Here is a 26,309-nt window from a genome sequence, read left to right as displayed (position 1 = left end):
TTATAAATTTTGAATCAATTTTTCTAATGTTTTCTGTTACTTTTGCATTTTGATTATAAATTTTTTAATGATTAAAAAAGTTAGAATCTATAATCACCTAAAATGCAGTTTTTACTAATTTTAATTATTTTATAATCAATTTTTATAATTTAAATTTTGTAAAGTCTAAAACAACCAAAAGCAAGGCCGCAATCTCCTAAAAATATAAATATTGATTCGTGTTGATTGCCAAATTAAGCCAAGGTACCTAAACATGTCATAACATCACTCCTTCGAGGCACAGATGCAACATAATGACGGGGCATTTCGGTCAAGAGACGCAGTTTGTCTTTCTCATCATCAGACCACAAAATTGATGGTGATGGGCAGAGCAAGCGAATGTGTGCAATTAAAACACAGCCTAATTAAGTGCAGTGCCTATCCTCGTCTCGTCTTCTACTGCTCGAAGTGGGAAAGCGAAAGTTGAATACCAAAATTCTTTCCATACCCAGACAAAAAAAAAAAAGTTCAATTCCCTTCCACATGGGAAAAACCCAGCCAAAAACCCCAGGCCCAGGAAGTTAAAAGAAAAATTAAAGAAAAAAAAGTGATGAGGCATCACTTTTCCCATATCTCAAGTGACAAATGTTCTCTCCCATTCACCTATCCCCACCAGAAATCCCACCCTTAAAATGCCTGAAAAAGTTAACCCATTAGTCCCGCCTTTCATTCCCTCATCAATCCCTAACATTGTTGCTTGTGTAAGCACTGCTAGTGGCGGAGATGGCCAAGCACAACCCGACGCCGTCGTCCTCCTCCGTGGCTTCTGTATTCCTCAGGAAGCGGTGGATGATGTTAATTATGGTGCTGGTGATGTTTTCTGTTGCTTTGATTATCAGGTCCGGCATCGGCGTGGATTCTACCCCTTGTGATTGCCGTCACGATGTGGCTGTGCCTTCCCAGAAGAAGTTCAGCTCCGTCTCACCGCCACCGCTGCGGCCGCCTTTTGTCACCGCAGCTCCGTCTCCCAGCCCACTTAGTTTTATGAAGTCTAAGCTCGTGCTTCTTGTCTCTCATGAGCTATCTCTTTCAGGTCCGTCTCTTCTTCAACAAAAGAACCAAAAAAAAAAAAAGAGAGAACTCTTTTTTTTTTTTTTCTCAAGAATCTGAATTATGTATATTTAATGATTCAATTCGAGTTACTAGAGTTTTTTTAGGTATCTTGTAAGAAGAGCTTGCCCCTTCCCCTCTGTTATTTTTGTCTCTCATTAGAAAATTAACTCAATGTTGATTTTGAGTTGTGGTGCTGTTATTGATATATTGCAAATTTAGCCAAGTAGTAATTCTTTAGCTGGTGCATTACATATATGCATCCAGCAAAACTTTTTCCTTGAACTGGAAAATATATTGTATTGATCAAAGATGGATAACAGGTCAGGTAGGAAAAAAATGATATATAGGAGGTAAGAGATGAAAAATTCAAGGAGAAAAAGGCTGATGTTGTTAACAGCATGTAATTTCAAGCCATCCAGTTACTGTTTGCTGATGCATGGATTGCCATTGATATCATGCACATTTAGTACTGAGGTCTTGGTCTAGCAAAACATGGGCTCTGAGGAGGATACTAGAGATATGATTCTGCATGTCTTGGTGAAACCCCTTTTTTTTTTCTGGCAACTTCCGCGCTTCATTTGATTTTGTTAGAGTTTCATACCTCTTTTTTTTTTTTTTTTTTTTTCAGTTTGTGAACTGGCATAAAGTGTATGTTTCTTGAAATAGATAGCATGAGATTTTATGTTATAATCTGGACTGGCTATTTACGCTTAGGGAAGAAGTTACAACCAAATGGAGGTATTGATATGATACCACATAAGTGATTGTTTATTGAAGTTTTAAGTGATAAATTGCCATTGCGACTTTCTTAATAGTGCAATTTGCAGTAATTGCAACAGAAATGGTAAATGAAGGATATAAAGGGACATAGGTAAATGCCCAGGAATGGAGATTATAGGGGGTTGTTCAAAAGTAAAGTGTGTAGGCAGAAGTTGGTGGATAATAAATCCTAGAAGCAACATTATGAAAGTGACAGGTATAATAATAGCTTTCAGTTCCTTTGATGGGTTCTACATGAACAAATGAGAGACTTAAAACCCATAGCAATAACATGGGAACAATATGTATTCTAAACCAGCTCTTCAGCCTTAAGTGATATTTTTTAAAGTTATTGCATTTAGGTGCTCTAAAACATCTGGAATATGGTTAAGTGTGCCCCTGCAACAGAATCATTCTTTGCTTATTCTTGTCACCTCCCACAATATAAACCTTCTGGAAATATGACCTATCATGTCTTTTAATCAGCTTTGATTGGTTAATGTTGATCTTTTATTCAAGTTCTGGCTTTCGGTCATTTATTAGTATCTCTGTAACTTGATTATCTCTAGCTAAAACACACTGTAGGTGGACCATTGTTGCTGATGGAACTGGCTTTTCTGTTACGAGGTGTTGGTGCTGATGTTCAATGGATTACAAACCAGAGACCATCAGGAACAGACAGTGTCATCTACAGTTTGGAGCACAAAATGTTAAATCGAGGAGTGCAGGTTGCAAAATCTTTCTGTGCTTATAATCAGCTACCTTACATGGCTCTTTTTGCAATATCTATCTTCTTTATTTCCATATTTTATTACTTAAATCTCTTGACAATGAAATCTCACAGTTCTTGCGAGTCTACTTGTTGAGGGATGCAGTCTTTGCCTCTTTAGTTTTTAACCTGTTTGTCAAAGTTTTTGTCATGGTTTCCTGCTAAAGTAATGCATGGAGCTTGATGTTCTCAAGTTTGCTAATGTTATATTTAGTTAGTCATATCATTTCTGTCGGCTCAGTGGCAAACATCTGTATATAATTTTACAAAGAGGAAAAAGATATATGTATTCAATTGGTTCAATCACTCTCCCTCCCCCTTCCATTTCAACAAAATGCTTTGCATTTTTTTTCAATACGCTTATATATCAGGTAATTAATCCATGAATTTGCCAGCGTTATTTTCTCCATTCCTAATGTGACAAGGTTCAGTATTTGTTACGGTAATGAAGATTTCCGTTCTGCACGAATATAATTGTTTTTATGATGGATAAGATGCAGCCTTATCAACATGAATCCATTTTTCTAAATACTTGATGCATTGGTTGCTAATTTTATGAGGTTCAAACACTGCTGAGCAGTATGCTCACCTTTTCCCTTTTACATCTCAGATTGTCTCGGCGAGAGGCCAAGAGGCTGTAAATATAGCACTGAAAGCTGATCTGGTAGTTTTGAACACTGCTGTGGCTGGAAAGTGGTTGGATGCTGTTCTTAAGGAAAAAGTTCATCTTGTTCTCCCCAAAACTTTGTGGTGGATCCATGAAATGCGGGGCCATTACTTCAGTTTGGATTATGTAAAACACCTTCCATTTGTTGCTGGTGCAATGATAGATTCACATGTCACAGCAGAATACTGGAAGAATAGGACACAGGAGCGATTAAGGTAGGCATCTATGTATGTCATTCCTTACTGCTTTTAGTGGCCTCCTATTTAATGCAGCTTCCAACATGCACAAAGCTCTATGTTTGTTTTTTTTTCTTTACTATTTGAATTTATGCATTATATGTTGATCACTGCATTAGCGTGTTGTGATGATGTATGATTAGTACAGTTTTCAGCCCTAGGTGTATGTACAAGGTTGAACAACCCTAGGTGCTTGCCAAGATATGCCACTACTAGCTTGCCTGACACAAATAATGTTCTTGCTCTTGTCAATTATCAAGATAGAAGGTAGTTATGCTGATTTTCTCAGTTCTTATATTGCACTGTGATATAGAAGTGTGTGAGACTTTTAGCCGAGGACAGTTAACATTCATATCATTTTTGCTAGAAATTGGAAAAGTATCTTAATAACAACTTACCAGCAAAGGACTTCTAATCTTCTTATGGTAAAGATCAGCTGGTAGAACAAGAAAACTGGAGTGCTATGCAACCTCTGATTCTCTTGTTTTATTTTTGCCATGTTTCATTTTGTATTCTCTGGATGAATTAGCTGATGTGATAACAAATAATTAAAGTAAGACAATGAGAATTAGAGTTCATGATTGACATTTTAGTCCATGAAGATATTGCAAGGGGCAAGATGGGGATGAAGGTGCAAGTGTGTTGCAAGTCATGTGCAGCACCTTAAGTTGGGATGACTTGATGAAAGCGATTAAAATGTTTTTTCATAATAATGTTACTGTGCATATTTATTTATGCTGCAGTGTTAATCTCAAAAATTTTAAAAAGTGGATTCTTGAGTTGCTGAATTTCATAATTGGAGCCTTAACAGTGAATGTTTGGGGGAATTGATTCCTTTGTATGGCTTGGTGAATGGTTAATATCGATTTTCTATTAATTTAATCTTCAAAGGAGGAAGGTTTTTATGGTTGAGACTTCTGATGTGGTAAGCAGCTGGTTCAAACTTAGCTATGCATCCATCATGATCTGTGCCTTTTTTTTTATCTCTTTGAGGATACAGAAAACTTCTAGAAAATTCTGGTCTAAATGGATGTAGTCTTAAAAAAGGCCATAACCTGTAGATGTAAGGGACAAATTTGGTTGACATGGGCAATTAAGATTTCTGACTATTGATCGTGTGTGTATTCTCTCATGGCAATGTTTACTGTCCACCATTATTCCCTCGATCTCAATTTTTTATCATTCTGACTGTTCTTAACTGTATTTGTCAATCTCTTATAGGATCAAAATGCCCAAAACATATGTTGTTCATCTTGGGAACAGTAAAGAACTTATGGAAGTTGCTGAGGATACTGTGGCAAAAAGGGTTTTGCGGGAGCATGTTCGTGAATCTCTTGGGGTTCAGAATGAAGATATACTTTTTGCCATCATAAATAGTATGCACTAACTTTCATTTTTTAAAAAAAATGTTTTTATGTGTATCTTTTACATATTTTTTTGGAGGTTGTTTGGGGTCCTTATGCTTCCATTGAACCTGGGGGTTGTTTTTGTGAGAAGAATTTGAGATTTGGTTTAGTTTAGGGGGGGTTATTCCACAATGTTTTTTGGAGTTTTTAAGCTTGATTTGAGAGACTGACGTGATATTGTATTTAAAAAACTGCTGTGGTAAATTAAGAAGAAATCATGAGCTTTAGACATGTTAGGATGAATTTTTCTTCCTGTTGCATTCATAATTAAGGATATATATATACACACACACACACACTGCACGGAGTTGAATTTGGACATTTAGTTCCTCGTCATATGTATAGGCATCGACTTTTTGTATTTCAGAACCATTTTTTCGCCATTAAAGTTTAAATGGTCGAGGAAAGTCTGATAATCTTCTTCACATTCATCATCTATAAATTGTTGCACATCAACAGTCGCTTCAGCTTCCCTCCCTTAGTGAGCTTTCCTGATTTTTGTCAAGATTTAAGTCCTGTGATCCTCACCTTGGATATTAGTCTTGTACTTTCCACCAAATGCAGAGGTGCCTCCATAAGTGAGCTCGTCAACCAAGTATGCTTGATTCCTGAAAGGATCAGGATCATGAATATTCACCCAGTTTTTTTTTTTTTTTTTTTGGCTTAACTTGATTTATTGGGTATCTTCATTTTGCAAGTGTTCTATGTATAAATGATCTTTTTACTTATTGGCATATTTGTATGAGGAAGTTGTACTGATGTTTGCAAATCACCGACAGTGAATATTTTGTCTGTTCTGCTTATAAGACTTGCTAAGTAAATATTCATGCTTTTATTTTTATTTTTGTTTGATGGTTTGGTGGTTGTAATGCTGTAGGTGTTTCTCGTGGAAAAGGACAAGATTTGTTTCTGAATTCTTTTCATGAGAGCCTAATATACATCAAGCACCAGAAGCTACAAGTGCCACCTATACACGCTGCAATTGTGGGGAGTGACGTAAATGCTCAAAGCAAATTTGAGTCTGAGCTGAGGGCCTTTGTTGAATCTAAAAAGATTCAGGGTCATGTTCATTTCGTTAATAAGACTCTGGCTGTAGCTCCTTATCTTGCTGCAATTGATGTTCTTGTCCAGAATTCACAGGTAAATCATTTTTATCTGCTGCCGCTGTTAACTTTGCAAATCTCTGGCTGCAATTTACGTTCTTTTGCACCCATGCACATTCAGTATTTGTTATCTATTTATTTTCTCCAAATACATGTATAATTTAGAGAAACTGCACGGCCGACAATCTTAAAAAATTGTTAGAAAAACCATATCCACCATGTCCTAGATAGGAGAAAGTTATTTGGGATTGTGACCTGTTCCTAATTATTATTTTGTAAGTTCTGTATGTTTTACTGAACATTGTAACATGCCATTGCCAATCAAATTTAATAAAAAAACCTATTCAAATATTTAGAAGGCTGGCTGGAAGCTTTTTCGGTTTAATGTCATAAATTGCACAAAAAAGGCACGTTCTATGTAGCAAAAGTAGTAAAAGGTCAATTTGATCGCATTTTCCTTTTGCACCAAACACTGGAAAGATTTTTTCTCTCGTGGGTCCTTTTTGCCTGGGCAGTTGAAAAGCTACACTAGCCGACTTATTGCATTCTTAGAACATCAATAGCTGAGCTCACTTTTGATGTTTTTATTTCCCCCTCTTCCCTTTTGCCTAAATATGGGTCCAGTAGTGGTAAAATTAAGTTCTCATTTCAAATGAAAAATGAGTCCAGTATATAGTGTAGATATATTTTCCCAAAAATTTTTATTCCTGTTTGATTTGCAACCCATGTGCATGTGATTCTACATGCTTTTGTTAGATTTGAATTCTACAAATGACGTCATGCAATTAAGGGAGGACTCAAAGAGAACCATAGTTGTGAATTTGTTAACAATTTAAAAGCCTCATTGTGAAACAAGTTTGTCTGCTAGTTTGTATGACTTTTTTAGGGTGTTTGTGCAATGTATCTTGATCTCGGTGTTGGTACTAATATCTACATCCTCATCCCTCCATGTAGGCACGAGGTGAGTGCTTTGGGAGGATAACAATTGAAGCCATGGCATTTCAGTTACCCGTACTGGTATGGTTGCCCTGAATCTCTGACATCTGTTCCAGTAAAAAATGCATGGGATTTTAGCTCTCCTATATTCTTGAGGACATTCGGTTGATTCAGAATATAGGATATAGGTTATCTTATGACTGCTTGATTATGGCTTGATTTTCAGGGAACAGCAGCAGGTGGCACTCAAGAAATTGTGGTGAATGGATCAACAGGTCTTCTGCATCCAGTAGGGAAACAGGGAGTAATGCCTCTTGCGAGAAATATGGTTAAACTTGCTACTCATGTTGAAAGGAGACTGACGATGGGGAAGAGAGGCTATGAGAGGGTGAAAGAAAGGTTTTTAGAACGCCATATGGAGCAAAGAATTGCAGCGGTTCTGAAGGATGTGCTTCGGAACGTCAAGGCACACCAGAAGGCACACTAATCTGCTGCTGCTCATTATGGTAGTGAAAACCTTTGGTATTTTTTTGTTTGAGCTGTACATCATTAGTAGGTTTGTCAAAATATATATATGTATGCAGTATGATGTTGGTTAGTCATATGAAAGCCGATTATTTGCTATATGATTAGTGCCCCTACTAATTAACTAACCTCCTTTTCCCTCTGCAAATTTCCCTGTTCTTTTCTTCTTTTACCAATTACCATCATAAACAGGCCCCGATGATGAACATTTGTTGCACGAGTAACTTATATATGGTTCTGTGTCTTTTTCATAAGGCCTTTATCTTTTTGGTGGTTTTTTTTTTTTTTTTTTGGTTTATTAAACCGTTCTATGCATCCAACTCAGAAATATAAATATCTTCACAACGTTTTGAAGACGTTTACAGAACTGGGGCCTGTTTGGAAGGTGAGTTTTTTTGGTGTTTGTATAAAACTTTACTGTAGATCACTGTAGAAGTTGTAGAAAAATTTTTGTAAAAATTTGGGTGTTTGTAAGATGGAAGTTTTTTTTCCTTTTCATTTTCTTTCTTTCTTTTTCTTTTTTTTTCTTTCTTTCTTTTTTCTTTTCCTTCCTCCCTTTCTTCCTCTTCTCCCTCCCCCTCCCCTCCCCTCCCCTGCCCTGATCCCTCTCCCGGAACCTCCATGGCAGCAACCAACTGGTGAGAATCAATTTTTTTTTTTTTTTTTGCTTTTTTTCTCTTCCCCTCTCCCTCCCCCGCCACCCCTCCCTTTCCCTTCCCCGCCATCCCTTCCTTCCCCCGCCGGCCCTTCCCCTTCCCCTTCCTTCCCCAGCCACCCTCCCCCTCCCCCTCCCCCTCCCCCTTCGGCCTCCCCTACGACCAGATCGCAGCCCCCTTCCCTCTCCCCCTTTGTGATCTGGTCGCGTGACCAGATCCGTCAAAGGGGGAGGGGGAGGGTGGCGGGGCAGGCAGAGGGGAAGAGGAGAGGGGGGAGGGAGAAAAAAAAAAAAAAGAAGAGCTTCAGCGATCAGATCGGGCAAAGGGGGAAGGGGAGGGTGGCGGGAGAGGCAGAGTCGAAGAGGGGAGGGACGAGGGAGAGAAAAAAAAAAAAAAGAGGACCGCCAGAACTGGTGCCTGGAATAGTGATCGGCGCCGGAAGAGGTGGTGGAGGTGGTCGCCGGCGTCAGAGGACGTGGTGGGTTGGGTGGGGGAGGAAAAAGAAGAAAAGTTGAAGGGAAAGTTTTTTTGTGTATTTTTGAAGTGTGTTAGGTTAAAAACTTTGATAAGTTTTTTGGGATTCCTGTAGCAAAAGTTATTAAAAAATTAGTTTTATACAAACTTGGTAAAAAACCAAGCTTCCAAAAAGGGCCTTGTTTGGATGGTGGTTGTGCTGCAAAAATTTATTTATGGGCATTATTAACGTATTTTTTTTTATTATTTCTTATATGTCATATACTTCATATCAAAAAAAATGTTATAATATTTTTTTAAAAAAATATTTCAAATATTTTACTATCCACACTTTAGTTTTGTTGAAGTAAACATATAATAATCATTATGCCTCATGCAGATAAATTACAAGTTTTCATTTATCTACATATTATCTAAGCATAACAATAAAAAGAAAAAGAAAATTGGTTCGGCAATTAGTAGCGTCAATTCTTCACTACCTTGCGCTGACGACTACACCCTCTTGTTTACTCTCAAATTTAACAACAGATAGGCTGTTATTTGGCGCCAACACAAAATTCACTCTCTTCTGCATCCCCAAACGGCCACTTCTAGTCCACAAATTCTGTGCAAAATATGTGATGGTTTCACTTTCCAAGAAGCTGATTAAAACCCTTAGACGCTCTGCAATTCTCATCCCCCAATTCTACGAACCGAAAGCTCCAGCTCTGGACCTCCACGAAGCCTTCATTCCCGTCTCTAAGCTTCAAGAAACAAAGCTTCTAGAAGCCCAGCTCGTCTCAATCCTCGATTCCTGCATTAGTCTCACAGAAATCAAGAGAGTCCACGCTCGTATCATCAGAAAAGGTCTCGACCAATGCAGCTTCGTCGTAACAAAACTCGTTCGGGTGCTCTGCAAACTCAATACCCCCATCGATACTTACGCCCGTCTGATCTTCAGCCAGGTGTATTGCCCCAACCCTTTTCTCTATACAGCAATTATCCGCGGTTATTCTGTTCAGGGGCCACTAGAAAAGGCCGTATTTTTGTATGGCCAAATGAGGAGGGATGATATTTTGCCCGTTTCATTTACTTTTACGGCATTGTTGAAGGCTTGTACTGGCGTGTTGCATGTGGATTTGGGCAGGCAAATTCATGGGCAAAGCTTGAAGATTGGTGGGTTTGTCCAGGATTTATTTGTGGGAAATACGTTGATTGATATGTATGTAAAATGTGGGTGCTTGGATTTTGCTAGGAGGGTATTTGATGAATTGCCCACGAGGGACGTCATTTCTTTTACAGCTTTGATCGTTGCATATGCGAAGAGCGGGGATATGGTGGCGGCAAGCGAGTTGTTTGATAGGCTTCCTGCGAAGGATATGGTGGCATGGACCGCGATGGTGACAGGGTTTGCACAGAATGCTCAGCCTAAGGAAGCGTTAGAGTACTTTGAGAAAATGCAGAATTCTGGGGTAAACACGGATGAAGTGACCTTGTCTAGTGTTATTTCAGCTTGTGCTCAATTGGGTGCAATCAAGTACGCAAATTGGGTCCGGGATTTTGCAGAGAGGTCAGGATTTGGACCTACGGATAATGTCCTTGTTGGGTCGGCATTAATTGATATGTATTCGAAGTGTGGGAGTGTGGAGGATGCATTTAAGGTTTTTGAGAGTATGAAGGATCGAAATGTTTTCTCTTATAGTTCAATGATTGGTGGGTTTTCAATGCACGGATGTGCTAGAGAAGCAATAGAGTTGTTTGAGAAGATGATGAAGGTTGAGGTGAAGCCTAATAAGGTGACTTTTGTCGGGGTCCTTGCCGCATGTAGTCATGCAGGCTTGGTAGAACAAGGTCAGCATTTCTTTGGAATGATGGAGAATGGTTGTGGTATTAAGCCGTCTGTTGACCACTATACTTGCATGATTGATCTCCTTGGCAGAGCTGGAAGACTGGAAGAAGCACTGGAACTTATTCAAACTATGCCAATAGAGCCCAATGGCAGCATTTGGGGAGCCCTGCTAGGAGCTTGCCGAATTCATAGAAATCCTAAGGTTGCTGAAATAGCTGCTAAGCAACTGTTTCAACTTGAACCTGATGGTATTGGAAACTATGTCTTGCTTTCCCATATCTATGCTTCAGCTGGAAGGTGGGAAGATGTTTCAAGAGTAAGGAAGTTGATAAGAGCAAAACGTTTAATAAAAACTCCTTCACTTAGCATGGTTGAAGATGAAAATGGGGGACTTCACAACTTCTATTCTGATGATACGATTCATCCAGAGTCTAAATTGATTAAGCAGACACTACAGGATCTTCTTAAGAGACTAAAGGTCCATGGCTATCAGCCAATACTAAGTTCTGCTCCTTATGATGTAAGTGATGAAGAAAAGGAGCGGATCCTTCTAACGCATAGTGAAAAGCTCGCTTTGGCGTATTCCCTGCTAACTACAAGTGCTAATTGTGTTATCAGAATCATCAAGAACCTGAGAATATGTGAGGACTGCCACTCTGTAATGAGCAGAGCATCTCAGCTCACGAGCAGGGAGATAGTTGTTAGGGATAACTTGAGGTTCCACCATTTCCGGAAAGGAATATGCTCCTGTGGTGATTTTTGGTGATTGAAGTTGGAATCCTGGGGTTAACCAGGGTAGCAATCAAAATTGCCTAGACATTCTTAATTGTCAGGGTTGAGATAATTACTTAAAAGAGCCAATCTATTTGGGCCTCAGTAAGAGAATCCCCTATCCCGGAACATTGAATTCTTTTCAGTAGGTTGAGCCTTAACCCCGCTTGGATTCTTTCATTGTTGGGGCAGAACTGGAAGTAAGCTTGTGATACTATCGTGTGTTAATCCCAGATAATCCAAGTAAATACAGCGTATGGTTAGAGAGTCAATGATGTGATGGTGGTTCATCGCCTCTGCAATCTAACACGATATTCTACTCTGAAGCCGCATCACATTCACATCTGTGATATACTCTCCAAAAGGAGACCTTATGTCGTTTCTTTCTCTCCTCGGGTTTCGCATCTCTAGTAAAATTGATATTCTTGCCTGGTTCCTATGGTCTGCTTTGGATCCCCTGACGTATCGAGTCTCAGGCCCTCAGCCACAGATGTCACTAACCGCTCCTTGAATATTGCGTGTAGTCTGCTTGGCCTAAAGGTGAAGTCCCAAGGATAAACACCATACCCCTCCTCCTTGGGGCTGAAATAATTGCCGCATGCCAAGAAAAGTTGAAATCACTCTTTTACTGGAATTGGTGTCTTTTTCCTCCTACACTAGCGTTTGCTAAGGGGTTACCCCTTTATCTCGCTTGTATTGTACTGACTTGTTCCGCGTCAACAAACCATCATACATCCCCAGCCCCCCGCGGCGAAAAAATGATTGAAAAAAAAAAAAACAATGATGATTGGGCCACGCAAAAGCAAGTATATATACCTCTGAACTGAGTCTATTGATTTGCTAGATCCACCATATCTGGTCCCTGTCCCGATTTTCCGTGTGGCATTTGCTTGCTTGGTTTTGGTATTGGATGAAGGAAGTTGGAAACTTTGGAGATATTGGTGTACAATTACAAGAACCTACAACTACTCTTCAAGGTCCTGAGGGGTTTGAGTTACTGGTTATATTGCTAATAAGAAATCTTGTTTACACTGGCCGTGTTAGCGCATTATGGTTTGAGGAGGAGACAATAAAGAATAGATGCGACCAGAGTCGTAATCCTTACAAGCGATCAAGTAACGCAAAACTTCACGTATTTGATATATAACATGTTACATACATGACCAGATGACCCGAGTACAAGACGCCGAATATACGGACAAACACACTACAGAGTCCACGAAGACGAAGACGAAGACGAATCATCTTTATTCCGATTACAGAAACTCAAGACGCCCACACACTCAAATCTCAGAAGACACAAACGCGACACGAACGAGATTGAGATTGAAAACAGGGGTACACGATATCATAATTGGATCCAATATTTATTAGAATTAGATCTTCAGTTGTGGTGACCCCCTGGTAATTTCTCCTTGATTTTATCCATAATTCCTTTCTTCTCGTGCTGCTCTCCTTCCCCGCCGTATCCAGGAGCTGCAGTAGCACTCGAATATTCTTGTCCAGGTTGAGCCTCCTTGTGACCGCCAGGCAGTTTCTCCTTTATCTTCTCCTTCATCCCCTTCTTCCTCCTCCCGCCATGCCCATCATCCTCGGACTGCATCCCAACCAAAAAAAAAAAAAAAAAAAAGCAGATAAGAACTTTTCTTAATTGCTAGTCATCACAAGCTAGTCAAGATTCGTTAAATGCTGCTACTACTCGGTACAATTTAAGCAAGACGAGATTAATTAGTAGGACGTACCGAGCTAGAGCTACCGCTGCCAGAGCGATGAAGCATGCCACCAAGGCCATGGTGCTCCTTCCCCACATCAGTGCCAGGCTGGGTGGCGTATGCACCGGTACCGGTAGTGCCGGTGGTTCCAGTTGCATAAGTCCCATGTGCTCCAGTTGTGCCACCATAGGCTCCAGTAGTGCCAGTGGTTCCATAATCACCCATGGTACCTCCATGGCGGGCAGGGTTACCATATTCGTCTGTCTGACGAACTGGGTTTCCGTACTCATCGTACTGGCTCTTTTGGTTGCCATATTCAGCCCCGTATTGCGCCATCTTAATTGCCAAATTTCAACTACTAGCGGAAGTAGAATATAGAACACAGATTAACGAAAGGTGAGAGATCAGAGACCGATAAGACTTCTTCCCACAAATGGGTGGATTTGACGAGAAACGGCTGCAGCGGAACCCTGTTTATATAGGCAAGCTGAAGAAGAAAGGGAAGAACGAAAAGATCAGCAAAGAAATGACTGAGGATTTCGCCGGTGCATGCAGAGGAAGAGCCACAAACAGCGTTCCAGGTGTAAGCTGAATTCATGCAGTACCGACACCACGTCAGTTTGCAAGGTGTTACGTGGCTGTGAATGACAGTGACAGGTGTGCTTTGTCGGCAGTAGATAAGGTTGGTCAATAACTCTTTTTAATCAAAGATCTTCTTATATAAGTGAGATGAGATAAGCTAGGTAAGGTGACACTTCACCGCGTATGAGAACTTTGAGAGACAAAAAAAATCCGCATATCAGCATAATCCTCCTCCGGTCCCATCCCCCCATGAAAGCTTCATGAAGGCTCCCCGTCCTTGGCAGGATATTTTTGGTTCGGAGGATGGGTTAAAGGGATCCAGACCTGCCTCAATCGTGGCTTGGATGTAAACAGTGTATATCCATAAATCTTTGGGGCCCGGCCCTTGAGAGGGCCGCAAATGTACACATGGTGGGCATTGGATCACACCCATGCAGAAATATATTATTGATATTTTGCTCCATGATAATATATATTCTGGATTTGTGAGTGGTTGTGGTGCTGAAATATGCCATCTGCCCATAATCGTCCAAGTGTTTGAAGACTTTTAGTGCTGCTGTGTGACACGTCCCATGAACGGTTTTTGTTTCGTTCCTCGTTCCTGCATTAAATTTCATTGGTGACCCAATTGGATTTTGCTACTCATTACATGAGGATCTTGGGCATCTTACTACGTTTCGAGTCCTGCTCCGAATACTTCAAAGAACTTCACCTTTGTTTTCTTCATAAAGATTTTTTTTTTTTTTTTTAAAACAATTGATCTAAATAAAAGAAGACAGATAGAAAGGAAGGAACAGTAAACATGACCTACAAATTAAACGCTAGGGAACAGGGAATAGGGGCACTAAAATTTGTGCGCTTGTAAGGTTTTCTCCAACAAAAATTACTCCCCCTCCCACCCCCCAAAAAACAAAAATTTGTCGGATCGAATGTTGTGAAACCCGGTCGAATGTTGAAACAGACGATCCATCTTACTGACATTTATCCGAGGATTAGACGATGGCTGATGCTAAAACAATGCCAGACATACTTCTACGTACCGAAATGCAAAATATCGACGTTATCATGAAAATTTTTCAACGCTTCTAATAAACATAATAGTTAGTACTCAAAACTGCAAAGCACGACGATGGAGGAGTTAATGGAAAATTGAATAATTGCGAGAGATAAAAGAAAATCATAAAGGACTGGGAGGTGGCAGAGGCTGCAGGGGAAAAGAAGACCTAGCATGAGAGAAAAGAGCCTCTCAGGCTAGCCAAGGAGACTTCCTGGCGACCACGACAAAGGGTTTACTTGTGGACTTAGAGAAACCCCCTGAGGTGGAGCAGGCAAGTCATCCTTGGCTACCAAATGAGGACCTTCACCTTCATGTAAGGCCTCTCTTCCTCTTACCTTCCTATCAACCCATTGCATTGCATTGCATTGCAAAAACTGATCATTCCCAAACTCTATTTATAACCAAGCAACGAATATTGAAGAGATTCTGATCAATGCATAAAATGCCATACGACCCTTTGGTCGATCTTGGCCCTTCGAGAAATTATAATCCTGCCTCTCTCTCTCTCTCGATTGCCCATTTCGTAAACGAATAAGTTCCCATGCATTCTAAGGAATCTACGTTCAACTAATGCGCTACATGTCCTCGACGAAGAAGGATTCTGAGAGAGGAAGATCAATTTTGAATGTCTTATAGATCAAGTAGTAATAGATCAAGTAGTAGTGCTATGCTCGACCTATGGGAAATTGGTTAATCCACTTAATTTGTTCTACTTCAATGATAAAATGCACGATCTGTAGAAATTTTTTTCCGGCCAAAAAAAATGTTAATCCAATTGATTAACCAATTTGAAAGGAGTGGAACGGTACAAGAATTCGTTTGGCTGTTCAAGGATATATTTGGGGAAAAAAAAAACATGTGGGACAAGCTATGCACATTTACGTAATCAATTCAAGAGCAAAAGAAAGCCATGAATCTGTCCATACTCCCTGTAAAAGTATCATGGGTCTAGAAGTATAGGTAGTGTAAACAGATTTTGTCTTACTTTTTGTAATACCTAAACTACCCTCTATAGAATAATTATAATGCATTTCAATAATGACGAGGGAATGAATATCAATCATGTTATTAATTGTTATAATAAAGAGTTATGCATAAATGAAATAACACAATGCAATAATTAAAATTCATTATTAAGAACAGGCAAATAAGCTAAAAAAAAAAAGGAAAATATTACAGTTCCTCTTGGATACAGTACCCATTATTCAAATCCTTTTATATCTTGTCGCATCATTTAGTGATTTAGACTCTTGAAGTAATTTAAGGGTTGATAATTCTTATTCTATATCCAATGGCAAATTTAATCTCATTAGTGGCTATGTTTTCAAACTCGGATCGGGTATCGACTCGGCCAAACTCAGGTCAATTTTTTCGACCAGGTTCGATGAAGGTTGAATCGGATGATGTCATAAATAAGAATTATTTAAAAATTAAAATATTGTATATAAAATACCTAAAAGTATGTTAATATTAATAAAGGTATATTCATAAATATTTGATGTTTCTAATATATTTAACAAGAAAATACAAAGAAATTAGAACAATCAAGTAGCAATTTATATTATTTAATGAACATTAATAAGTTTAGAATTAAAATTATGGATTTGATTGAAAAATAACATCAAATTTTAGGACAACATTTATAAAGTATGAATTATTTGAGGTATATTAATAAGTTTTAAAAATTTAGGGGTCAAAACATAATATTAAAAAATTTTAACCTTTTTTAAAAAAATGCTCTGGGTGAACCGGTTTTTTTCCGGTCAAACCCGATTTTTGACTGGGTTTGTAGTCTTTCAGTTTTGAAGAACAACTCGGACCGGACACTTGGCCTATTCTCGGTTCGACCGGTCGGATTGTCTGATCCAGTCCGAGTTTTAAAACACAGATTAGTGGAATGCCCAAAAGAAACTACAAAACTTTCCACAAAAAAAAAAAGGAAAGCTCCATAGAATTGAAAATCAATAATTAAATGGTATAAAGTGAACAAACAAATTAAATATAAAGCTAATAAAGATAATTCAAACAATACCAAAAATAACATTTGAGTTCTTTGAGTGTAAAAGAGGCAAACTTGATTGTGCCTGGATTTTTTGTTTTTTTAAGGTGATTCAATCAAGTCCATCCAGCACACAATTCAAGAGCCGTCTCTAATAAAGGAGGAAAAGAAAAAGAAGAAAGGTTAGTGAAGAAGCACGGAACTTCCCCGGACCGAGCTGACCTGATTAGCGCGGCGTGCTGATGGAAGAGCTGATCCTAAACCTGCAAAACAGAATGGGTGAGCTGACAGAGGGGGCCCGAGAGTTGTCCCCGAGGGCGCTCCGACGGCCAAGTTAGTTTTCCGGTGAGTAGAGTTCACGGGAAGTAGTAACAACCGGGAGTAATTTGCCTATAGTGCGCGTACCTTGTACAGTTGACGTGTGCTACCATTTATACCTGCGAGGGAGTCCGACCTCCGTATGTCTCGGGACCTGCCCGGATTAGTCGGTATCCTGCACTCAGGGGGATTGTCCCCGACCTCTTCGGGATGAACCCTTGTCCCCTCGAGAGCCCTAGTGGTGCGGCCCAGGTCGGCTGCCAAGGGCCAGGGGCCGAAACCCAGCTCGGCCTTGTCTGGGCTGCCACGTGCCCAGGCCCAGGACGGGGCCACTGCACTAGCCCCCTTGATTAGGTAGGCTGTCAGGCTGATCTAATCAACCTCTGCCACGTGGGAGGCCAGGACCGCGCACTGCCCTGCCCCGGTCACCTCTGGTACAGTGCTGTCACTGAGAAAACCGCGCCGATCTCCTGGGTCGAGCATCAAACTCCCAAGTTTCGACAAACTTGATCAATGCGTGCCGACCTCATGGGACCGAGCATCAAATTGCCACTGACATGGTTTAAGCCCCCGACTTTTAAAGATTTGAGCCTTGCCGACCTCTTGTGGCCGAGCATCATACTTTGAAGGCAGTCACGCCGACCTCCCGGGTGGAGCGTCGAACTCTGATTTTAGTGGATATGCCAACCTCTCGAGGTCGAGTATCACATTTTCCAGGCAGTCATGCCGACCTCCTGGGTCGAGTTCTTGGGGTCGAGCCCGTCAGGCGTCGAGCTCCTTTCCGCCGACCTCCTGGGCCGAGCTTCCCCGGGGCTCGGGGGAAGGGACCTAGGAGGTCTATCCCCCATTGAGCGAAGGGCCAAGGACTGTGGATGGGAACCATCTCCCGAGCTGGCTGATGGCGCAGCGAAGCGTGCGCCTAGCAAGCTCGGCATTTTTGGACCAAATCTACCGCGTCTCGGAAGACGGAGGGCCAATAGTAGCCCAAAAGGAGGCACTTTTTGGCCAACACCCGGGACCCGACGTGTGCCGCACATATACCTTCATGGATTTCGCGCAGAACGTAGTCACCTTCCTCGGGCGTCACGCACTTTAGCCAGGGGGACAAGTACGACCTCCTATAGAGGATTCCCCCGGCGTAGGCGTACTTGGCAGCTCGAATTTGGATTCGGCGAGCCTCGGTTTCGTTCTCGGGGAGGGCACCCGAGCTGAGGAAGTCAATGAGGGGAGCCATCCAGGTGGCCGACCTGTCTATCGCAAGGACCTGGACCTGGTCGATACTTTTCTGCTTCACCACCTCTACCAAGACCTCCTTGCTCAGGTGGGCGAACGAGGAGGACGCCAGCTTGGACAAGGCGTCCGCGCGCTTGTTTTGAGACCTCGGCACCCGCTCAATCTCAAAGGTCTCGAACAGGGCTACCGCCTCTCATACCTTAGCCAGGTATTTCTTCATTACCTCGTCCTTGGCCTCATACTCCCCACGGACCTGGAGGACGACGAGTTGAGAGTCGCTTCAAACCCGGATCGCGGTGATGCCCATCTGGTAGGCTATCCGCAACCCCGTCAACAAGGCCTCGTACTCTGCCTCGTTGTTGGACGCAGGGAAGTCGAACCTAAGCGCATAGGTCAGTTCTTCCCCCGTAGGCGAGGTGAGCAGCAGGCCAGCTCCGCTCCCTTCCTTGCTCGAGGCGCCATCCACGAACAGCACCCACGACTCCTCAGCCGGGGTGTCCGGGGGTATCGGGGTTAACTTGGTCAGGTTCAAGTTAGCCCTCTCAGCAAGGAAGTCTGCCAAGGCTTGAGCCTTGATCGCGGTGCGAGGCCGATAAGTGAGGTCATGCTCGGCCAGTTCGACGGCCCACTTGGTCATCCTGCCCGAGACCTCGGGCTTAATGAGTATCTGGCGCAAGGGCTGGTCGGTCAGGACTACAATGCTGTGAGCTTGGAAGTAAGGGCGGAGCTTGCGAGCGGCGTGTACCAAGGCAAGGACCAGCTTTTCCGCGGGCGTGTACCTCGTCTCTGTCCCTTGTAGGGCACGGCTAATGTAGTACACCGGTCTCTGAGCCCCCCCGTCCTCCCGCACCAAGACCGCGCTGATGGCCTCGTTGCAGCCGGACAGGTAAAGGAACAGAGTCTCTCCTAACTCCGGGGCGGTCAAAGTGGGCAGCTCAGCCAGATAGGCCTTCAGGTCGGTGAAGGCTTTCTGGCACTCCTCCGTCCAGTGAAAGTCCTTAGGCGCTTTTAGCACTCGGAAGAAAGGCAGCCCCCTGACCGCGGAGCGCGATAGGAACCTACTCAGGGCGGCCATTCTCCCTGTGAACCGCTGGACTTCCTTCACGTTCCTTGGAGGAGCCATGTCTATGATAGCCTGTAACTTATCCTGGTTGGCCCGGATTCCGTCTCGGGATACCAGGAAACCGAGAAACCTCACCGATCTGACCCCAAAGGTGCAATTCTTCGGATTTAAGCGCATCCGACTCTTCAGTAAGATGTCCAAGATCTCCCGCAGGTCGGGTATGAGCCGCTGGTCAGTTCGACTTTTGACGATCATGTCATCGACATAGACCTCCATGCTTCTGCCGATCTGGTTTTGGAACAACTTGTTGATCAGGCGCTGGTAAGTGGCTCCCGCGTTCTTCAACCCGAACGGCATGGTCCTGTAGCAGTAGGTCCCTCCTCGGTGATGAAGGAGGTCTTGTCCCGATCCTCCTCAGCCATCTCTATCTGGTGATATCCCTTAAAGGCATCCAAGAAACACAAAACGTCAAAATCTACAGTAGAGTCTACTAACCTGTCGATTCTAGGCAGGGGAAAGCAGTCCTTCCGGCAGGATTTGTTAAGATCCGTAAAGTCTACGCACATCCTCCAGGTCTGGTCGTCCTTCCTGACCAGAACGGGAGTGGCCAACCAGGTCGGGTAGTAGACCTCCAGGATGATCTTGGACTCCAGCAACTTGCCAACCTCCGCCTTGATCACCTCATTCCTCTCGGGGGCAAAGCTCCTTTTCTTCTGCTTCACTGGCGTGAAGTTAGGATCCACGTCGAGGTGATGGACTGCCAGGTCTGTAGGGATCCCAGGCATGTCCTCCATCGTCCACGCGAAGACCTGTGAGTACTCTCTCAACAAAACCTTCAAGCCTTCCTTCTCCTCGGCTGGCAGCAATGCCCCGATGCGGATGACCTGATCGGGCTGATCCTCCCTTAGGGGGAACTCCTCAATCTCATCTTGGGTGCCCAGCTGTTGGGCCTCATCTCCTGGGATGTAGGGCTCCAAACAGGTTGTCTGGGCGACCACCTTCTCCTGCGCCCGGAGCGTGGCCAGGTAGCAAGCCCTGGCTACCTCTGGGTCGCCACGCACCTCGGCTATCCCCCCAGGAGTGGGGAACTTGACGCTGAGGTGGAAGGTGGAGGGAATAGCCCGGAGGGCGTTTAAAGCAGGTCTCCCCAGGAACACATTATACGGGGACGACTGCTTGACCACCACGAAATTAACGGGAACGGTCCGGCATTTGGGAGACTGTCCTACTGTGACCATCAGGGTGATCATCCCTTCCGAGCTGATGGGTGGTCCGATGAAACCCACCAAAGGCGTCCGGACCGGGGTCAGCTGGTCATCCCTTAATCCGAACTCCTTGAACACCCGATAGAACATAATGTCCACCGCGCTACCCTGGTCGACATACACCTTCTTCACCCGATAGTTGTTGGTAACAATGTCTATCACGATGGCCTCGTGGTTCCCGGAAGTCAGGGGGACTGCATCCCTTGGTCCGAAGGTAATCTTCTCGTCCATGCGCAAGCGCTTCAAGGAGTCGTCCCCTTCGAGAGGTGGTCGCTTGTTCTTCCGAGCTGCATGACTGTCCCCCCCCGTGGGACCTCCGGCGATGGTGTTTATCACTCCCGCCAGGTTCTGGGTGTCCTGGTCGGGAGAGTGGCCCCGAGGAGCGTCACGCCGCTCAGGGCGGTCGCGTCGCCGTCCCTCGTGCCTATCTCCGTATGGGTTGCGCCCGAACTCCTGACCTAGTCGGCGCACGAACCTCCCTAGAAAGCCGCGCTGGATCAGGTCTTCTATCTCCTTACGCAGGGCCCAACATCCCTCCGTGTCGTGCCCGACGTCGCGTTGAAAGGCGCAGTACCTGTCCCGGCTCCTTTTGTTCCGGGGCTTCCTCATCTTGGACGGCCGATCTCCCAGTCCTTCCGCCTCCATAACCGCCAAGATCTGGGTTCTGAGCCGTGTTAGAGGGGTGTAGGTCTTCTCTGGGAGTGGCGGCAGAGCAGGGGCTTTCTCCTTCGAGAGCCGGTCGAAAACGTTTTTCTTGGGCGGGACGTCCTTGCCCTCTGGGGGGTTTGTCCGACCTTTCCGATCTCCTAGCTCCCGATCTGATTCTTTCTTCAGACGACCTGCCTCCTCCGCATTAGCGGCCTCATGCGCCCTGCGTAAGAGCTCCTCCAGGTTTACGGGAGACTTCTTGGCCAGGTCGTAGAAGAGCTCCTCTACCCTGACCCCATTTGTGAAGGCGGCCATGACCACTTTTTCGTCTTTGTCCCTGACCTGCAGGCTCTCCGCGTTGAAAGGGGTCATGAAATTCCTCAGTGACTCATCGGGCCTCTGTGTGATGGACATCAGGTGAGTTGCGTTCCTCGCGTAGACCTTCGAGGAGACGAACTGGGCTGCAAACTACCGGGCCAGCTCAGGAAAGCTCCGTATAGACCCCGGTTTCAGCCCCTGGAACCAGAGCCGCGCCTTCCCCTTTAGGAACATAGGGAAGGTCTTGCAGCGGACCTCATCCGCGGCGGTTTGCAGGCGCATATGCGTCAAGAAAACCGAAAGGTGGTCCTCCGGGTCTGTAGAGGCATCGTACATCTCGATGTTCGGAATCTTAAACCTCCGGAGTAGGGGGTAATCCTCTATCTCCCGGGTAAAAGGCGAGGTTGCGTAGTTGTTCTCGTACTGCCGGGGCCTCAAGATCTGCTCGAACTCATCCCGAGCAGGGTCCAAATGAAGGAGGTCCCGGGGTCGGCTCCTGACGGACCGAGCAGGGGAACGCTCGAGTCCATTCCGTGCGAGCTTCCGTGAGGAGAGGTCTCTCAGACGGCTCCTCGCGGACCGGTCGCGGGAGTACCTCTCGCTGTCTCCGACCACCGAGGCTCGCGGGCGAGGTGGAGTTCGTGGTCGTTTCCTTCTGGGGGGCTGGTCTCGGGACTCATCCTCTGAAGGGTCAGGGGGTAACTCTTTCTCCTTCCCCTTGGCCTTGGAAGTCTGCGCACCCCCAGCCCCATCTCCCTCCTTCGCCTGTCGAATTATGTCCTCCAGCATGGGGAGATTCTCCGTCACGAACTGGAAGATCTGCTGCCTCCGTTCCCCTGAGAGATCTGATCCCCCGGCTCCCTGAGACGCCTCAGCCTCCTTCCGCGGGGACCCCTCACCGCCCCCAGGGCCGGTGCTCTCTATCGTGCGCTTGGATCGCGTCCTGGCCATCAATACAATCTTACTTACCTTACGGTTCCCACAGACGGCGCCAACTGAAGAAGCACGAAACTTCTCCGGACCGAGCTGACCTGATCAGCGCGGCGTGCTGATGAAAGAACTGATCCTAAGCCTGCAAAACAGAAAGGGTGAGCTGACAGAGGGGGCCCGAGGGTTGTCCCCGAGAGCACTCCGACGGCCAAGTTAGTTTTCCGGTGAGTAGAGTTCACGGAAAGTAGTAACAACCGGGAGTAATTTGCCTATAGTGAGCGTACCTTATACAGTTGACGTGTGCTACCATTTATACCTGCGAGGGAGTCCGACCTCCGTATGTCTCGGGACCTGCCCGGATTAGTCGGTATCCCGCACTCAGGGGGATTGTCCCCGACCTCTTCGGGATGAACCCTTGTCCCCTCGGGAGCTCTAGTGGTACGGCCCAGGTCGGCTGCCAGGGGCCAGGGGCCGAAGCCCAGCTCCACCTTGTCTGGGCTGCCACGTGTCCAGACCCAGGACGGGGCCACTGCAGTTAGCATGAAAAATAGTCATAATTCTCAAACATCTAAACTATTTTGTGTGTAAATTTTGGTTTTGCTGAATTCGTGTTTAATTTAGCACATAAGAGATATCCACAATATTAATTTTGGTAAATTAAGATCTTTAAGAAGTCATTCAGAAAAACAAATTGTTAGATCAAAATGCATTCAGAAATAATGGGCCAAAAACATAGTTAGAAACTTTAATGAAAGATAAAGTATGGGAAGAATAGTGTAATGAATGGTTATGATACAAATTCGCTGACCGTAATTATCCCTAAATTTATCTAAGTGCTTATTATTTGCATTCCCTCGTTCTAAGATACCATATATTATTATTTCTATGAGTATTCTTTGTACCCTTAAAACACATGATAAGGGGTGGATCAGGTATTAGTTATGGAAAAGTTTAAAATTTATTGCTAAAGTTTCCTAGATTTTGGGGGTTGATGATGATATTTAAAATTTGAAATTGGTCCATCGTTTGTATTTTGTAGGCTTATCGTGTGCCTTTTAAGGATACATACTAAAAAAAATTTCTATTCTTACAAATTTACAATGTAGCAAGCAATATATCACACACCTACTCATATCCCGTATATAGTTCAATGTACCTTAAGGATACAACGCAGCAATGTACCCAAATGACAATGGTTTCTTAGTCTCAGTCTTATCCGTTCACTTGGTTTCATCATCATGCACGCATTATTACTACTGCATATAATGGTGCCTTTATATGGCGAAATAAAAAGGAACCAACATAGTACTGCCATAATTTGTAAAGGAGAAGCTCAAGATAAACTTCTCTATATAGCCAGAACTCTATCATGTTTGATACCGTTTATGAAGGTTAGATTTATAAATTATAACTCCACAGATTTGATTTGCATTTGGCACTCAAGATGTGCAATCTCTTGCCAAAGTTAATTAATTTTTTGATACATTCTTGAAGATTGAATCCAAAAATTATAACTCAACAGATTTTACTTCATATGTGTTAGCATGAATAATACATCATAATTTGCCACTCTTTCTTTATATATAGGGATGAAATACACCCTATGATTGATGGACAGAAAAAATATTATGGTTTTAATGATTAATATTTCACAAAATACTCCATTATAAATAATACATAAAAGTTTGGGAAAATATAACCACGAGCAAAGCACGTGTAGTATTACTAGTAGTAATGAAATGATAAGACCATTGTTTACAGCACTATTTAGGTTCATTAGCCCGTTGTTTATAGCGCTGGTTAGGGTCATATATATATATATATATATATATATATATATATATATATATGGTTATGGTTAGCTTTAGGGGTTTTTGGCAAATGAGTGCGAGAGTTAGGAATTAGCATTGAAGTTAATGATACCTCACTATTATGGAAATCCGTTAATGGGAAAAAGGTGTCAAAATTTGTAGTGACTTGGATTTCAAATTGATTAAATAATTACTAGAATGAAATCCAACGTGGTTCTAAATGGAACAACAAGGTTGGAAAATGATGAAAGATTTATGACTGTGATTTTGGAATGCAAACCAAACACATTCTGAGTATCGTTTACTCCTTCCGTCCCACTTTGATAGTCCTGATTTTTTTTTTCACACAGTTTAAGAAAAAGTAGTTAACTTTGTTGGAACAATCAATTTAGGTAGCTATTTTTCCAAAATACCCTCACATTAATTAGAGTACAACTTTATGGGAATTTAAATTGATGGTAAAAAAAGAATCAGCTCTCATTAAATAGGATAGGTTTATAGTAACAACAACTTACACTGAATAAGGGTATTTTAGGAAAATTAAAATACAATTACATTCTTCAATTGGAAACTGGACTACAATTTAGAACAGACGAAAAAGGAAAACAGGATTATCAAAGTGGAACGGAGGGAGTAGTATTTTTACTTTTGTGGTGTTAAATTTTCTTATCCTCTTTATGCCCTTATTAGTTCATAAAATCTGAAATACCTATTTATCCTTATTTTTTTTATGCCCTTATCCTTTTTTTGACTTACAATATGGGAACTAAATAACAATGAGTACAAATCACAGCCAATTAGAGAAGAAGGCCAAAAAAATCATAAATTTGCAAATGATTGAGAAAAATAGATTGAATTTTTGTTAACTGTATGACCATTTTTTTAAATATTTTTATGCTATATCGGCCATTTTTATGGTGTTACCAAAATTTAAGTGACATTTGTCATAATTATAACAATAAGCATGCAAGAAAGTTCATATTTTTAATTGAATGGAGAAATAAAATTTATTTCTACATGGTATAGAATACTAGTTAAGTGAGCCTTGAGCTTCACTTTGGTTGAATCTTGTTCTTTACCTACTAAATTGGTCAAATATTTAATGATCATGGGAAATTGGTTAACCTACTTGTACTACTGTGTACGATCTTTAGCAACCCAGTCTAGGTAAAAAAAAAATTTTTTTTTTTACATCCTACTAAAATATTAGAATCCAGCTGATTAATCAAATTAAAAAGAGTGGGATGGTATAAGCTTTCATCTATTCAGGGTGGGGAACGTTGTCCAGTTCGATATGTTCATAAACATTTAGGGCAAGCAAATTTGATAAAAATATATATAAAGTTTTCTTTCTTAACTCCACTTCTTTCCTTCCTATATATTGCTTATCTTATATTTATAGCAAGCATATAATACTTTTAACCCCACTTCTTTCCTTCTTGTATATTACTTGTCTTATAAAATATAGCTGTCTTTGAATAGATATACTACTCTTATCCCTTGAATAGGTATAATTGATTTTGATCACTTCCATAACTCATCGTAATAGATTTCTTAAATAGGCATAATTAACTTTAATCACATCACTAATTCATTGTAATAGATTTCTTGAATATCATAGGGCAAAAATTAAGGGAAAAAAAAGGCAACAAATTAGGGTGAAAATCTCTATATAATATAACATGAAATTTCAAGACAAGCCAAGCTTTGATTGTATGTGTTTGAACTCGATATTTTGATAAATCAAGCCAAACTTTTTGTGAATATATATATATCTGAAATTTCAAACCAAATTCAATTAAATTCTTTCAAAAAATTATTAAACGCAAGTCAAGTTCAATCATTCCTTTTAATCTTTAAATCAATCGTGAATATACCTCTATCCGACTCGTTGAGAGACATTGGGAAAAAGCACGTGAGACAATCTATGTACATTTCACTAATCAATTAGTCAATTAAAGATCAAAAGAAAGACATGAGTATAAAATTGTGAAATGATAGGCATTATGGTATTCTGATTCTTGGTAAATATACTGGTTTGCCAGCACTTCGTATTTATTAGCAAAAATTAAAAACATGATAACGTTTCAATAATAAAACTCCAAGTCCTACACTTATTAGAGTACCCAGATTCATTAGGATTGAGCAATA

At 42.4% G+C, this 26,309-nt stretch overlaps 3 protein-coding genes across 3 annotated transcripts; 2 read left to right on the top strand and 1 right to left on the bottom strand.

Annotated features, from left to right (window-relative positions):
- Window positions 1–357: 357 nt before the first annotated feature.
- Window positions 358–7,592, top strand: LOC140010442 (uncharacterized). The gene is made up of 7 exons (XM_072057449.1): window positions 358–1,072; window positions 2,437–2,579; window positions 3,231–3,502; window positions 4,745–4,899; window positions 5,807–6,069; window positions 6,987–7,049; window positions 7,195–7,592. The coding sequence occupies exons 1-7, from the start codon at window positions 763–765 to the stop codon at window positions 7,453–7,455; spliced, it is 1,467 nt and encodes a 488-aa protein (XP_071913550.1). The 5' UTR covers window positions 358–762; the 3' UTR covers window positions 7,456–7,592.
- A 1,478-nt stretch (window positions 7,593–9,070) lies between these two features.
- Window positions 9,071–11,351, top strand: LOC140010441 (pentatricopeptide repeat-containing protein At5g44230-like). Its single transcript, XM_072057448.1, has one exon. It carries the CDS (start codon window positions 9,244–9,246, stop codon window positions 11,215–11,217), a length of 1,974 nt encoding a protein of 657 aa, XP_071913549.1. The 5' UTR covers window positions 9,071–9,243; the 3' UTR covers window positions 11,218–11,351.
- Window positions 11,352–12,338: 987 nt separating this feature from the next.
- On the bottom strand, window positions 12,339–13,795 carry LOC113700219 (uncharacterized). The gene is made up of 2 exons (XM_027220743.2): window positions 12,965–13,795; window positions 12,339–12,819 (listed from the first exon to the last, which is right to left on the bottom strand). Exons 1-2 carry the CDS (start codon window positions 13,268–13,270, stop codon window positions 12,607–12,609), a joined length of 519 nt encoding a protein of 172 aa, XP_027076544.2. The 5' UTR covers window positions 13,271–13,795; the 3' UTR covers window positions 12,339–12,606.
- Between the last annotated feature and the right edge of the window lie 12,514 nt (window positions 13,796–26,309).

This window comes from Coffea arabica, chromosome 7c, assembly GCF_036785885.1.
Source record: "Coffea arabica cultivar ET-39 chromosome 7c, Coffea Arabica ET-39 HiFi, whole genome shotgun sequence".
Taxonomy (NCBI): domain Eukaryota; kingdom Viridiplantae; phylum Streptophyta; class Magnoliopsida; order Gentianales; family Rubiaceae; genus Coffea; species Coffea arabica.
This window is presented reverse-complemented; position numbering and strand designations above follow the sequence as displayed.

Bases quoted from the DNA above. Each gene is read 5' to 3' on its own strand.
- LOC140010442 (XM_072057449.1), top strand. From the start codon at position 763: ATGGCCAAGCACAACCCGACGCCGTCGTCCTCCTCCGTGGCTTCTGTA. The intron at 4,900-5,806 runs GTATGCACTAAC...GTAATGCTGTAG, and splicing joins ACTTTTTGCCATCATAAATA to GTGTTTCTCGTGGAAAAGGA. The intron at 7,050-7,194 runs GTATGGTTGCCC...CTTGATTTTCAG, and splicing joins CATTTCAGTTACCCGTACTG to GGAACAGCAGCAGGTGGCAC.
- LOC140010441 (XM_072057448.1), top strand. From the start codon at position 9,244: ATGGTTTCACTTTCCAAGAAGCTGATTAAAACCCTTAGACGCTCTGCA.
- LOC113700219 (XM_027220743.2), bottom strand. From the start codon at position 13,270: ATGGCGCAATACGGGGCTGAATATGGCAACCAAAAGAGCCAGTACGAT. The intron at 12,820-12,964 runs GTACGTCCTACT...GTTGGGATGCAG, and splicing joins GCAGCGGTAGCTCTAGCTCG to TCCGAGGATGATGGGCATGG.